At 39.9% G+C, this 14,552-nt stretch overlaps 1 protein-coding gene across 6 annotated transcripts in view; it reads right to left on the bottom strand.

Annotated features, from left to right (window-relative positions):
* LOC134212084 (aquaporin AQPAe.a) overlaps window positions 1–14,552 on the bottom strand; it is a 241,859-nt gene that overhangs the window by 17,173 nt on the left and 210,134 nt on the right. For all 6 annotated transcript variants that reach the window (XM_062689601.1, XM_062689599.1, XM_062689600.1 and 3 more), the window contains exon 4: window positions 3,052–3,195. In XM_062689601.1, coding sequence (XP_062545585.1) covers window positions 3,052–3,195 — 144 coding nt within the window. The remainder of the gene's footprint in view (window positions 1–3,051; window positions 3,196–14,552) is intronic.

The raw sequence follows: 14,552 nt of genomic DNA, 5'->3' as shown, positions 1-14,552 counted from the left end.
TTTTGTCGGGCTAGCTCCGCTCCGTGGCCCAATGTGATTGATATGTACAGTCAGTCTGAGCTAAGCCAAGTTAAGTATAAAAAATCATATCCATGAAATATTTAGTTATATATCATGGAAAAATGATACGACTGTTCAAAGAATCTGATATAATCAACATAAATTCTGCTATACTGAACGTGTTATAACGTCATTATTAGTGAGTTTCAGAATTAAATGAAGGAACTCCAAACATACTACGGACATTACAAGGAGAACTTTTGGAGTTCAAAATGTTTCGAATTTTCGGAACATTCATATATTTTGAATTCTGGATTCTCGATGGGTTTAAGGGTTTGTTTTTTGAATATCAGTCACCAATTTATTAACATTATTGGATTGCAAAGTGAACATGTTTATAGGTTTTTATTTCAGTACCCGTTCAAACTTTCCATCATTTATGGGAGGCCCCCCTCTGGCTACACCCTTGCAGACCGGTAACGTAAAATCATGGGCAATTTGTTAAATTTTTCATCACCAATGCACCTGTCACTTTCGATTGGAATTCATGGACAGCAGTATATAATCTTCAACTACTAACATAGATGGTGCTTCGAAGATTGAGACCAATGGTAACGACAGGTTAAGTTCCGGTGAGACGGTAGCGTTTAGTGGAGGTGATGGAGAGAAGCTCGCGTAAATGGCCCGAATGCTAAGCCGAAGTTATGTCCGGTGCGTGGCGTTAAATTATCCTTTCCGCCGTTAATCGACCACGAACTTCCATCTTAGGACTAACACATCCCCTTCGCGGTTTCGTTCAGTCGAGCGACATACTAATTATAAGATTTTCTATAAGGAATGATTTCAGTCGGTTCACCAAATTTTGATTCAGTCGGGCTTCGAATGGGTCTGCTACCGTTGGACTTTTGGCTCATTGCGCACAGACACCGGTCGCATAAATCGAGCTAACACAACGTCGTTTGCGTGCTGCGGAAAGAAAATTGAATTGGCTGCTACCAAATCGGCTTTGCCCTCCTATCTATGATGAGGCTATAATTTTTCAAGACATAATGCTTCGATGGTGGTCGGGGATCGTGCCACTAGGTCGCATTTGCTACTTCGCATTGAGTCAAAGCTATTATTTTAAGCCGGCAGGTGTGAAAAATGTTGTTTCAAATCTCCAAAATGATCATAAGGGCTCTATGAGTGCTCCATCGTGTAGAGTTTATACTTCGTCACTCACTTTATCGGCAATTGTCGCCACAGTCAGTGATGAATGAAGTCGATTGATTGATTCGGTCGTCCATATCAATATGGCTGTGGTATTGGGCAAATGGTGCGAAGGCAACATGGCCAGTACCAATCTTCTAAACCCATCAATCATATTTTCGGCTTTTACCGCCTGTTACTCGTGACAAATATCAATCAATTTTCATTAGTTAGTAAACCAATCATCACAACGATATACCCATATCTACGGTTAGAGAAGACACCTTTATCAATCAAATTTAAGTTGTAGAAAGGCATCACTTGACACGGCATAAGCCATAAATCGTTGAAGACTTCAAAGTAAATTATCGCTACTGTGGAGTTCCGTTTGATGATATTTACAACAACCTTTACTGCCCTACCGAAGTGTGACACGCCTTTTCAGCAGTACCAGTTCCTTTGCCTTGCCTATTTGCCGTAACTAATCAGCTGAAATTAATCCTCACTCATGTACATCAATTGTCTTTAGTGCCGTGTTGAATGATGATGAAGCTTTTTATTATTATTTTTAACGCTGTTTTGGTGATTACCGACGATTTAGATTGCTTTCCTGGTAGTGATTCACTTATTGTCATCGTAGGTATTAAATCACACATTCGTGCAGAGGGCGTTTTCCATATGATGGAAATCTATGGAAATACCAAATTGTGAGAAGCTCGTGATAAAGGGTTCTCAATTGAAATGAACTGAAACACGATTCTTCCACTAATAATTTAGATAGGTATTTGTCTGATAATGTACAAATTCATCCTATACATGTTAATGAGCTTATGGCGCAGACCTGCCAATTGTAATCTATGCTGACTTTTCTTTCTTACTTGCAATTCTACTTCTAGTGTGACTATCGTCTGGGTGAACGCTAGAACAAAAACAGCAATTTTACCAAAGCTGCTAAAATTTCAACTTCTGTTCGCTTGCTAATGGTAGCTTGGCTTTTCTAGATGTGTTTCATCATTTAGTAGGCAGTCTTTAGTTCAGGGCCTGTTTACAGTAAGCTCCACATCTTTGGATTATTTAAAAACCAGTCGAACCAATGTTATATGCTGTGCCATATTTGCGACGGAGATAGCGTCTATTTTCAATAATTTCCCTGACTGATTGAAGGCGTATTCACATTGTCCATAGATATATTGTTATTTGATATGCGAATAATAAAGTCCGGAATAAAGAGTAAACACGGATAATATTTTTGTAACGATTTTTTTTCTCAATGACGAATTTTAATTCTTCTCATCTCTGCTTTGATTGAGAAGCATAGATAAATTATAAGCAAATCACTTCGATTGGAAAACGCTGTTCCAGACCGATCAGACTGACATACATACACCATATCTTACCGACATCATACCAGGGGTAGCCACTTCCCTCGTTCGCGATTGGTAAATCGTAAGCATTGGATGTGTGAACAACATTGATTCATTTGGAAAGATTAAGTTGTTTATCAGATCGTGGCGGCACGGCAGTGATCGTTTCCAGTGAACCAATTGCAAGTGCCCGATCGATTGCTTCAAGCATAAATAGGGTCTGATCTGATGTGTAATGCACCGCGTTGGGAAGCAGTTTTATAAATTATCAAAAATCTAGCCAATTGCTGGCGGTGCGATTTTGGAGGATAAATCTTTGCAATTGAAAGTGGACACGCTGTACCGATGGGAACGAAAGTGAACGTCTGAAGCCGGTTGTAGATATCTGTTAAACAAAAACTGGAATGCAAACCGTAAATCATGTAACCCAGATGCGCTGCGCAGTTTGCTCGAGATAATATTCATTGCGCTATTGTTTTGTGGTTCGGATTTAGCTCACCTTAATAAGAGCAGCGCCAGCAATAGCTCCTACACATTGCGAGACGATGTAGAAAGCTCCCTTCAGAATGCTGATATCGGCCGTAATCATCAGGCCGATTGTGACCGCCGGATTGATGTGGCATCCACTCACGTGGCCGAAAGCCTGAAACGAGAAAAATCGGAGATGAAGTTTCCATGATGTGGTAAATCGTATGCGAACACGTAATAAAGTGGGTGCAACGCGATTTCAATTTATATGCGTTGACAATATAAATTTATAAGCAAATCTCCTTTATACCTCCATTCTGCCTCAAATAGGAGAATAGATCTGTAGACTAGTAGAATTATATCCTATTTCATATGCAATGCAGTATGCACAAAGGAGATGTGTATATTATCATTCATTATAATACGTTTCAAAATGCTACTAGGTATAGATTCATTTGAAGTTCGGATTTTTTCATTTTATCACACACCACAACTAACCATTGACAATGTATATAATAATTTTGCTGCAAATATTGACATTTTGTGAGTCCACTACTTATTAACTGATCCTGTCCATTTATAAGATTTATGTGTTTTCCCACGCTCGCAGTTGTTATTGTATTTTCCACGTTAAATATTTTCTTCTTGAATAGATTCCAAGCAATCGGTTTATAATTTTATTGACAGATGATCCTTTTGAAAGTAACTTTTTAACCTTTAACTCTCGATCATTGGCGTAAATAAGGGGTGGCTAGGGGGTCTTAGCCCTGCCCAGAAAAAAATAGCCCCCTCCCCCTAGGATTTGAAAAATTAGTTCTCAGTGATATCAATTTTCAAAATATGGCATAATGAATTACTGCAAAACTTTAAAGACAAAAGTGCTATCTCCTATATCCACCCTATCATAACGAAATGAGTGGACGACAAATGAGCTTGTTTCTCATTTCTGAGAAATATTCCTATTTCATTTGGTGTAAATTATGAAAAGACGATATCTAATTGATTTGAAAGCATCAAAATAAGCTTGATATGAACAACAACGGAAAGTCACCAAAATAGCAATCAAAGCAACCATGGTATTTTGCTAGCAGTCAAAGGCATGTGATCATCCATCACGGATTGGAGTGACAGTTTTCCAGCAGAATTCCGCTTGCCCAGCAGCATAATAATCTCCACAATTCCCATCAGCATCCGAAAGAGATTCTCATCAGAATCCGAGAGGAATTCCCATCAGAATCCGAAAAGAATTCCCTCTGAAGATTTCTTCCAGAATCATCGAGGTATTCCATTCGGAATCCCAAAGAATTCACACTGGATTCCTTTCAGTATCGCTGAAGGATACCCTTGGCAATCTGTGGGGAATACCCTTCATAGTTCACAGAGGATTTGCTTCAGAATTGTGCTTATTCTGCGTCTCGTATGAGGTGAGGCGTTTCGAATGAAATGAGAATTGTCGATACCTCCCATTTAAATTACACGGTCATCTCACGTGAGACGTGTCGAAATCGACGGTTCTCGAGTTATTCGAGACGCAGAATTAGCACAAATCTCTCGTTGATTTGCTTCGGAATCTCTCCGAGATCGTTCGAAAATTTGTTTCGGAATCGTTCGGAGATTCGCTTCGTAATTCCTTGACGATTTGCTTCAGCATCTCTGGAGGATTCTCTTTGGAATCGCTGAAAGATTCATTTCGTAACCCTTAGAGGGTTAATTCGAATTCTATCGAAGATATACTTCGGGATCCCTTGACAGATTGCTTTGGAATACTTCTACGATTTGCTTCTATATCCCTGGAACATTGCCTGCGAAATACTTGGAATATTCACGTTGGGATTCCTAGAGGATTTCCAACAGAATCTCTGGAACATTAGAATTCCTGGAATATTCCAGTCGGAATTCCTGGAGGATTCCCGTCGGATTTCCTGGAGGATGGAGGATCCCTAGAAGAAATGTTACCGTCGGAATCTCAGAAACCTCTCCATCGGAATTCCTGAAATATTCCCCTCGGAATTCCTGGAGGATTTCGGGAGGATTTGGAATCCATTGAACATTCCCTTCGGACTCACTGGAACATTCCTGTTGGAATCCCTGGTGGATTGCCTTCAGAATCCCTCGAGGTTTCCTTCGGTATGCTTGGAGGATTCCCGTCGGAATCACTAAAAGTTTCTCATCAAAATCCTTGGAGGATTCCCGTCGGAATTCCTGAAGGAATGTTGCATTTTTAGAAAGAGAAAGAATATTTATGAAATATGCAAAAATATCCTGTGCCTACCTACACGTATTGAATACAGGTGCTGCGAAAGCTCAAGTACTCCATTTTACCCGGACCGGATGGTATTCCGTCGTCCTAGATGTGACTTTGCGCTTGCTCAAAAGTTTTCGAAAAATGCAAAAATTACATCTTTACTGCTCAATATGGAATCGTCCCAAAACGGTCAGTATCTACTAACCGGGTCAAGTTTTCGTCCATGTGCATTCGCATGTGCATGATGGTGGGATGGATGGTGGGAAGCAAGTTGGTGTGGTATAAAAAGACTTTCAGGACAAGCGGAATCCAAATTTAAATCTACTTGCGTTTTCAAGGGCATATAAGTCAATACGGAAGCAACGCACAACTGTCATTTTTATTATTCCAGCTTTGCTGCGTCGTCGCAGCATGCGTGAAATGAGAAAAAATAGTTGTGCGTTGCTTTCGAATTGATTGGTGTGCCCCCGAAAACGCGAGTGAATTTAGTTTTGGATCGCGTGAACCACGACATTCTCCTTCACAAGCTCGGAAAACTTGGAGTGTCGCCTGAATTAAATCAAACATATCTGATCGATGCATGAAAGTATGAATTGGTTTTCCGAATCTCAGATTCTTTTCGCATTGCTTTAGGGAGGAGCAGGGAAGTAATCTGGTACAACTACTTTTTCGCGATTATTAATGATACAGCGTTTGTTTTGCCTGGTGGTAAGCGTGTGTTTTATGCGGATGAAGTAAAGACCTTTATGGGAAAATAGCAAGATTTTTATTGTTTTATTGTAAAGGAACATATTTTCCTATTAATTTCTAAATTTTAGCTTAGTTATGGATCTTAAAATTATTCTGTATGGATACTCCCGAACTATTTTATGGATTTGTGGTAGCATTTTATGGAACATTCAGATGTCATTTATGGATCGTTTTTCATATTTTTTATGGATCGTTTTTGCACATCTAACGATGCAAAGTAAGGGCTGCCGCAACTAATTGTGTCTCTACACTTCTGTCCATGCGACTTGCGGAACAAAACTACAACATGGCGACCGTGACAGGACTTTGTAATACAATTATTTTTTTGTTAATAAATCTTATACAACAACTTTCTATAAATTGCTACATTTGATATAGCACGACGGTAGGTGCAGGGCTTCTTTTGACTGTAGGGCTACTTTGGATTTTTGATATTCTAAAAAAAAATAAAGCGAAAAAAATACCAAATTTGAAACAAAAAGTTGCGAATGGTGATAATGGCAATTTGATAGTAATTTACGTTATAGATATTGTTTCAATAAGTACGTTCTTCAAAGAAAATGCTGTTTCAAAAATAAATAAGCAGCTTGGTTTTATCTCAAAGATTTTTGAAGATTTTCGTGAGCCCCACTGGCTCAAATCACTCTTCTGTGCATTGATTCGTGCTACCGCCATCGGGGATGACAATGGGTCTGGGGGGTGAGAATGGGTCATCGCTCTGACCGGCAGCCTGGAGGTCGTAGACCAAAATCGTTCAAAAAGGTCTTCTTTATTTTAGTTTACTTGCCCTCAGATACATTCAATCCATTCTACAAGCGTTCTAAGTAGTTGAAACAATGACCTATTCTCACCCCCATTTGACCCATTGTCACCCCCGACGACGGTACTCTGGAATCTTCGGTGCTGGTGTGGTGCTCATACGATAACATGCACTGGCTTTTATTTTTGAGCTGAATATATATGTCCCGGAAAGATCATTGCGACAGCAAAATTTGCTGCTCACACACTTAAAAAATTGTACCGGAGTTTTTATCTGCTGAACGCTCGGTTGATCGCTCGGTTCAAGATAGCTTAACCGAGTGATCAGTAAACTTATTTTAGCTCGCACTTGTCAATATTACCGAAAAAACTCGGTTTCATGGAACCGACAATCGGTTGAAAACCCATACCGGAAGCTGTCAAATAAAACCGACTGAACTGTAAAAAACTACGGAATTCGGTTGTTTAAATTTTTGCGATGCCCGTATGAATTACTTTCAGTTTTCAACAAAAACAAAACACAGCAGCATTTTTCAAACACTTGTTTTATTGAATTGAAATTTAATTTTATTACACAGCAGTTTTTATGCTTGTTCCTCGAATGGGTTGTCTCTAGGGTCGTCCAATATGATTTCCCAACATGATCGAAATTGTTTGTTTGGAAACATATCATTGGTCTAAGATGAAAAAAAAATCTTTAATTATAAATTCCAATATGTAATCTCCTTACCTTACAGTAGTCTGAAAATGAAAAATTCGTTCCATGAAGCGTACACACGAGTGTTGTCCAATGAGCAGCTTGAAGTAGCTCGAAGTTGTCCACGTCCTGCTCGCTCTTTTTTCTCAACAAATGGACATGAGAGGGATGGGAGCAACTTTGAGCTGCTCATTGGACAGCATTACGATGATGAATGATGAAATGCATCTTGTTTTGCACCTAGTTCTTTTGATCTGAAACGTTTAACATCTTACTGCAGCTATACGGATGTTCGGTTCCATGAAATAATTTTACCGAGTTTTCTCGGTTTCAAAGTACCGAAACAGTAAACAAAAATGATCAACCGAATTTTTCGGTTCTGTTCCACATTTTATCTGTCAATATCTTCCCAATGTAACCGATCAATCGGTTTTATTTGTAAACATGTGACTGAAAACCATGTTTTTAACGAATTGTTCGGTACTTTGATGGGAACCGATTGTGTTCGGTTCAAACAAAGAACCGATTTCGGTACTAAATTTTAAGTGTGCACGGGTACTTGCAATACCCAATACGGACAACATTAACCCATTTGGTTCATGACATCCACATTCAACGAAAGGTTCTATCAATTTTACTTTGTCACCCCTGCTGGTTTCTGAATAATAATGTTTTGTACTATTTTTGTAATGACCCGGCTGACAACACTACAGGCTGAACAGTATGATTTTTGTGTGTCCATGGATACGACTATTTTTAGAGCTTGAGGTTTGTACCGATACCGCTAATTAAATTTATGCTGCATTAAGACATGGGTCAGAAGGAGGTGAATACTCAATGTATAATTTGCATAACGGAGATCGTACACACACCCATCCAGGATGCTACAATAGCTAAGATCAATGAGATGTTCTATTGCAGCTGCTACGACCACCCCGTGGGTCGGAAGCCGACTCTCATCGTGGGTGACTTTAATGCTTGAGCAGCGGAGTTAGCCGGTGTACCAATCAAAGGGGACAGGCTACGTGGCCCTAGCGAAGCTTGAAGTGGGGCTATTTAAGGTCACTCCTGACGGAATCCAAGTTCCAAAGTGCTCGCGTTTTCGGGGGCACATCACTCGATTCAGAGGCGGCGTACAACTGTCATTTTTGTTGATTTAGCTTTGCTTAGCGTCGCAGCATGCGTGAAATAATAAAAATGACAGTTGTGCGTTGCTTCCGTATCGAGTGGTGTGCCCCCGAAAACGCGAGCACTTTCAAACTTGGATTCCGTCAGGAGTGACCTTAATGGCGGCACATTGTACCGGAATATGGTGGAGTCGTTTACTGACGTAACGCTCTGCAGTCCAGGCTTGGCAAAAGACCTGAACTGGAGCGTGGATGAGGGTTACACCCATAACGATCGTTTTGCAATTCGTTTGATGATTGATGGTTGATTGATGGGGTGCCGCAAGCAAGGATGAAGAATCTTCATTAAGTCTCTGGGTGGCAGGCCTCTAGCTTTTGCACTTTGACAGCTAAGATTTCACCACGGCTTGGGAACTGGGTGCCAACACCGGTAGTCTAAGCGGGAATGCGCTGATAGTCGTCCCATAATGGGGGAAGGTTCTATCTTCTATCAAGAGACGATGTGACCCCGATAAACTGGTGGAGTGTTAAGATTGCAGACCTGCCTTAGAGCTAGGCGAATGATGCACCGAGGAGCACATGGAGGAACCGGCGTGATATGAGGCGTTCCAAGCAGCAAAACTGCCCCTAAACAAAGCTATTAGTAATAGTAAGAAAAAATGATTCGACCTTCGCACCTATACAAATCCCGTACTTTGAGGGTTCGGACGGTTTGCCAAGCCAGCAGTTTGGTTTCCGTAAGGGTAAGTCTTCGGTTCCGTGGTTAAAGCTACCTCTGCGCTAGGTACTGTGCGATCGTGACGCTCGACGTCAAGAATGCATTCAACAGCGCACCCTAGGGAGCTATCGCGTAGGGGAAGGATGGTCAATATGCGCCCCCTAAGCTTCAGCCGCTCACGATTTTGAGACAAAATTTGGGTTAATAACCAACGTGGTGGCGAATTTTACCCAACCGGCGCATTTCATACGTATCTCCCCTACACCATAAAGTCATAAGTTTTGAACATCCGTAAGTCGGTATAGGGGTCAGTGTTTCACGTGGGTGACTGTACCAAACAGAGGTAATAAACCATAGACGACGATTGTCGCTGCGGTTCCCTTTGTTCTTGTTCCCAAACATGTTGGGTACATAACTGTCAGAACGTACTGATTTTTCCTTCGTTGACATTTAGTGCCCTATCCACGCCAGCAAAAGATGTTTCTCCAGTGACGACAGCGACAATCTTTCTCTAAAGTTTATTACCTCTATTCTGTACCATCACTTCCAATCGGCACTTGAAGCATGTTGACATGCTTAGTTTCACCCTCCGAGAAATGACGTACACTGACTCTCGAAGTCAAATCAATCGGTTCCGGATTTAAGAATAAGGTTAAATATAATATTGATTTTGAGCATTATCTTAAGAGGTTGGCCACTGCGTTCGACATTTGGGAAGCTCACCTTTACACAAAGTTCAAATCAACAGATCCACCAAATGCGAATCCACTCAATTCCTAATGGATGAACACTCTTGAGCTTAGGGAATAAGGCCGTTAGTTTCGAAATCAGTATAAGGCTAGTTCGATTCCTTTTTGATTATTTACTTCAATGATTGTAGGGGAGAACACCCCTGGGGCAAAATGGCCTCACTCATAAAATCACTCATATAATCATTTGTAGGACATTTATGAACGGATATTATCATCACAAATCAATATTAGTTATTCATTATTGAGCTGCAATGGAAAAAATGAGCAACGTCCTTTCATTTTCACTTCAATTTAACGATTAGCAAATCTTTCACCTTACCAGTAAGATTGTCGTTCTATCTATTTAGACTAGGGTGCGCAGAAATCGCTCTCAATAGATAACACACAACGATAAAAGAAAGGCAACAACTGTTCCAAATCAAAACAAGCCATGATAACAAATTTATCAAACTTGTATACAAGTGTGAAAAAGCAGAATCGGATAGGTAGCTCCCACAGATAAGTGGAGCGTTTGGAGCTTTTTAAAAGCAATTTATCATGAGGTATAGCCTCCCGAATCAGTTCTTCATCATGACGGCTTGCGAAAAAAGTTTCTCACGGTATGCTACATGTCGGATATGTATACAGAGATGTTTATTTGGGAAATATTTGGCTTCGCAGTCTTGGAGGGAATTGAAAACTATGTTTTTAATCTTTCCCGACGTTTCGGTCCATTTAGGGCCTTTTTCAAGGGGTCGATTTGTTAAAGTTTCTTCGTCAAATCGACCCCTTGAAAAAGGCCCTAAATGGACCGAAACGTCGGGAAAAGATTAAAAACATACACACTCAGTTTTTATTTCTGCAGCTCGGCAAAAATCCGCACAGCCGTGTGTCAGCAAAATAAACAACTGATATTCCGGCAAAATAGCGTTTGTTAGCTGATTTTCGGCAAATTATTTGCTGATTGTCAGCTATTTTGACAGAAATCTAGGCAAAAAACGTATTTGCTGGGGCACGGCTGTGCGATTCTCGGTAAAAATTCAACATTTTGCTGAGATCCCGGTAAAAAAAATAAAGTGTGTAGTTTTCAATTCCCTCCAAGACTGCGAGGCCAAATATTTCCCAAATAAGCTCAATACTACAGTCGAGCGAAAAAGAAAATATACATAGATGATATGTAAGAGACTTTTTCATTCTCTTTTGGATTCAATCCCTGATTAAGGTAGAACAAACAACCATGCATTCACTATTATTTTACATGCATTTGAGTCATTCTACACCACAATTCGAGCGTTTTTCCCCATTAGTAAAACATTATTTAAATGCGTTACAGAGTTTTGTTGTTCTGAACAGGAGACAATTGTAAAATGTAGTTGGTTTTGTAAATTTCGATTTTTTTGTTTATATAGGTGGAAACATCGAAAAAGCTTAATGGGTGCATTTTGGACTGTTCTACCCTATCTACAATGTGGAAGAGGTGATAGGTCCCCGACCTTACTCAATTTGGGATTCGCGACAGTGCAAGCCATATGCCACCGCGCAGCTCCACGATTTGGCTTTAAGCCGACTCCTTATCTTCTTCTTTTTGGTTTTTTAGCAGGGCCTTCCACTCCTGTTCTTTCATCAGTGTAGTCAGTAAAAGCGTAATATAAAAGAAAATTTAACTTTGCCTAAAGCTTTTAAAAATCAATCGTTTATATAACTGAATCAGATGAGCTTCATAGATATTAAAAATAAAATAAAAAATATAAATATGAAGCAAGAAGACCAATAATACGAAGTTCAAGGAAAACCCCAGTCTGATGATAATTTCTATCAATTAGCCTTCCTCAATTTGGTATTTGTTGTTTATAAGCTAGCCTCGATTCCGAGTGTGGTATTTGTTTTGATTGGGGCCGTTGGCCTGTTTCTAAAATTATAACTGCATTTCTTCTTTGATTCTTTATAAATGTTGCCTGTTTCTTTCTTAATCATGTCAATCATTGCAAATCTTCCATGACAAAAATAAATAAAACAGCTTTAACTCCCGGCTGGAATAACCCAGCATGACAAGCAGAAAAAAGTTCAAACTTCATGATGATCGATCCGATTCAAGGTTTTGGACATTTTCCCGCTAATGATATGAAAGGAACTAACAGATCAGCTATAAGTGGTTTCGGAAGATTCCAGTTTCGAATGTTTTTTATTCGCTTGTAAACGTGCAGTTGCTGTGTACACAAACACCGTCTCCACATGTTAACAACCTGTTCCGCCTGTGTACAGCAAGAAGTGGGACTTTCCAATTCAAAGGCGGTTACTTAGAAGCATTCACCTTTGGAGATCGAGTGACGCGCGACGCGCATATAAGGTTGAGGATTATTGCAATGGAACACCAAGGGACTATAAGTACGAGCAGCAGGCCAAAATATGTGCACGTCTGTCCTGAATGGTTTGAATGTCTTTGAATGGACAAAAAGATTTTCAATCTGTACTTAAAATTGTAATTAGAATTTCCTTTAAGCAGAACTGGTTCACTATCATTACCAGTATCACAAACTCAGACGTTTCATTAACAAATTGGACAAACGAATAAGGACTGGAATTGTTCAATTCCGACTTTTGACCATCTGCAATCGTATAGTGTAGCATTCCGATCATGCATTAAATTGGTGGCTCACCTCTCGCTCGTGCATGAAATTAATGACGACGACATAATTTGTAGGTAGAGAAATGGAGAAGCGCAATAAATTTCACTGTCAAGATTGTTGAGCTTTTGGCCAGTGATCGACCGGCAATTTGCGTCATTTGGTGGTCACGTTCGGTGAGCATTGTAATTACCATTAAATAATAGACGATGAAGATCTCGGCGGATCGGATTCCCATGGATTCGATTTATTGTTCGAACATAATCGAAATGCTCGTTAGCTTTGTTAGCCAAAGGCTTCAGATTGTCAATCCACAGGTAACGAGTGCGAATATAAATCAGGTCTAAAACTCCACAGTAGATATATTTATATGCAATAGTAGGTTTGGAAATAACATAGCCTAATAACTGTTGAATTGTAAGAGCCCTAAGTTGAAAAATAGGACATAAAAGACACGTAGAAGAAATGGATCAGGAAATGATATGCGGAATAGTTCCGGTTATAAATCAAAATCCGCGTGCATGAACTTGAACTCTCGGAGGCATTAAAACTCATGGCAAACCGTAGTGCCCTTAAAAGGCCATTAGTCCTATCATTAGCAGCACTAACATGTTAGCAAATAATTAGCCAAATCACCATCGGATTTTTCTATTATCCGCTCATTAGCACTTGGTTCAAGTCGAGTGCCACTAGCAAATCACTCGGCATCACTGATTGATCCATCAAAGCGAATGATCGTGATCTGATGGGGAGGTGTTTACAGAATTTTGCTATGCGTCGAACTACATTATAAATAACCAAGCGATGTGGAATACTAAAGCCTAATGTTTTCAGCGTATTGTGTTCTTCAGCAACACCACCTTTGATTGATCTAGAGTAGATCATTGTGATTAAATTACTTCTCATCGACTGGGATCTCAAGTCAACTTTGCTAGTGGTTGCGTAGAATAACCAATCCAGAAATGTAGTTTATTATTGTAGTTGCCTCACAATATGAATAGTCACAGTCAACTTGCATAGTAATAATTAGAACATTAAGTCAGATAGCGGGCCCCGAAATGGCATCTCGGAAGGGGCGTCCAACATAGCTCTGGCCGTCAGAAGTTTCAATATCACGCTTCCCACAGGTCGACCGCCAGTTGCGTCTTTAGCTGGTAGCCCCAGTAACATTTTGGGTTTCTGCTAATTTTATTGAAGTCATGAAGAGCACATTATAGCTTTGGAGTGCAATCTGGGCCTTGCTGTCTTACAAAGCTCCACAATAAATGCTCTCGCAGCATCCCATCTTTTAATCCGTTCAAGCATGGTAGGCATTATCTCAACCATACGACTGGAATACTGGAAGCACAAAAACTAACTCTGCAGAACTGATGACTTTGTTGAAGATGAGCAGTAGTCAGTAAACAGCCAATCAGGCAACCTAGTCGATTGTATGACATTTGCCAGAAAATCGTTTGCCACCCAGGTAACCAATAAGCATTAAAGTAAGCACTATAGTAGCATTATACTGGCATTGCAAATGCTCCATGCTGTAAATAAGCATTTCGAAAACCTGGCTGTTCTAAATAAGCATTCTCAAAGCAATCATGAGAGGCATAGTCCTATAATAGCATTTTGAATGCACAATGTTGTTTTTCGTTAAGTGCAATGGAACATCTACTTTAGTGCCACTTTAAGGCTTGTAGTGTTCATACGTCAAACGTTTTCCAATATGGAACCATATAGCAGGGACTATTTGTCTTACATGAACTTACATTTGAGAATAGAAATCGGTACGTGCACAATGTTTTTTCCATTCCGACCATTGACAGGAGTACTTGTCGTTAACCTAACCCTATCACTAATTACATAGTTTAGCTACATTTTATTACTCCATTGCAC

Source organism: Armigeres subalbatus, chromosome 2 (genome assembly GCF_024139115.2).
Source record: "Armigeres subalbatus isolate Guangzhou_Male chromosome 2, GZ_Asu_2, whole genome shotgun sequence".
NCBI lineage: Eukaryota > Metazoa > Arthropoda > Insecta > Diptera > Culicidae > Armigeres > Armigeres subalbatus.
This window is presented reverse-complemented; position numbering and strand designations above follow the sequence as displayed.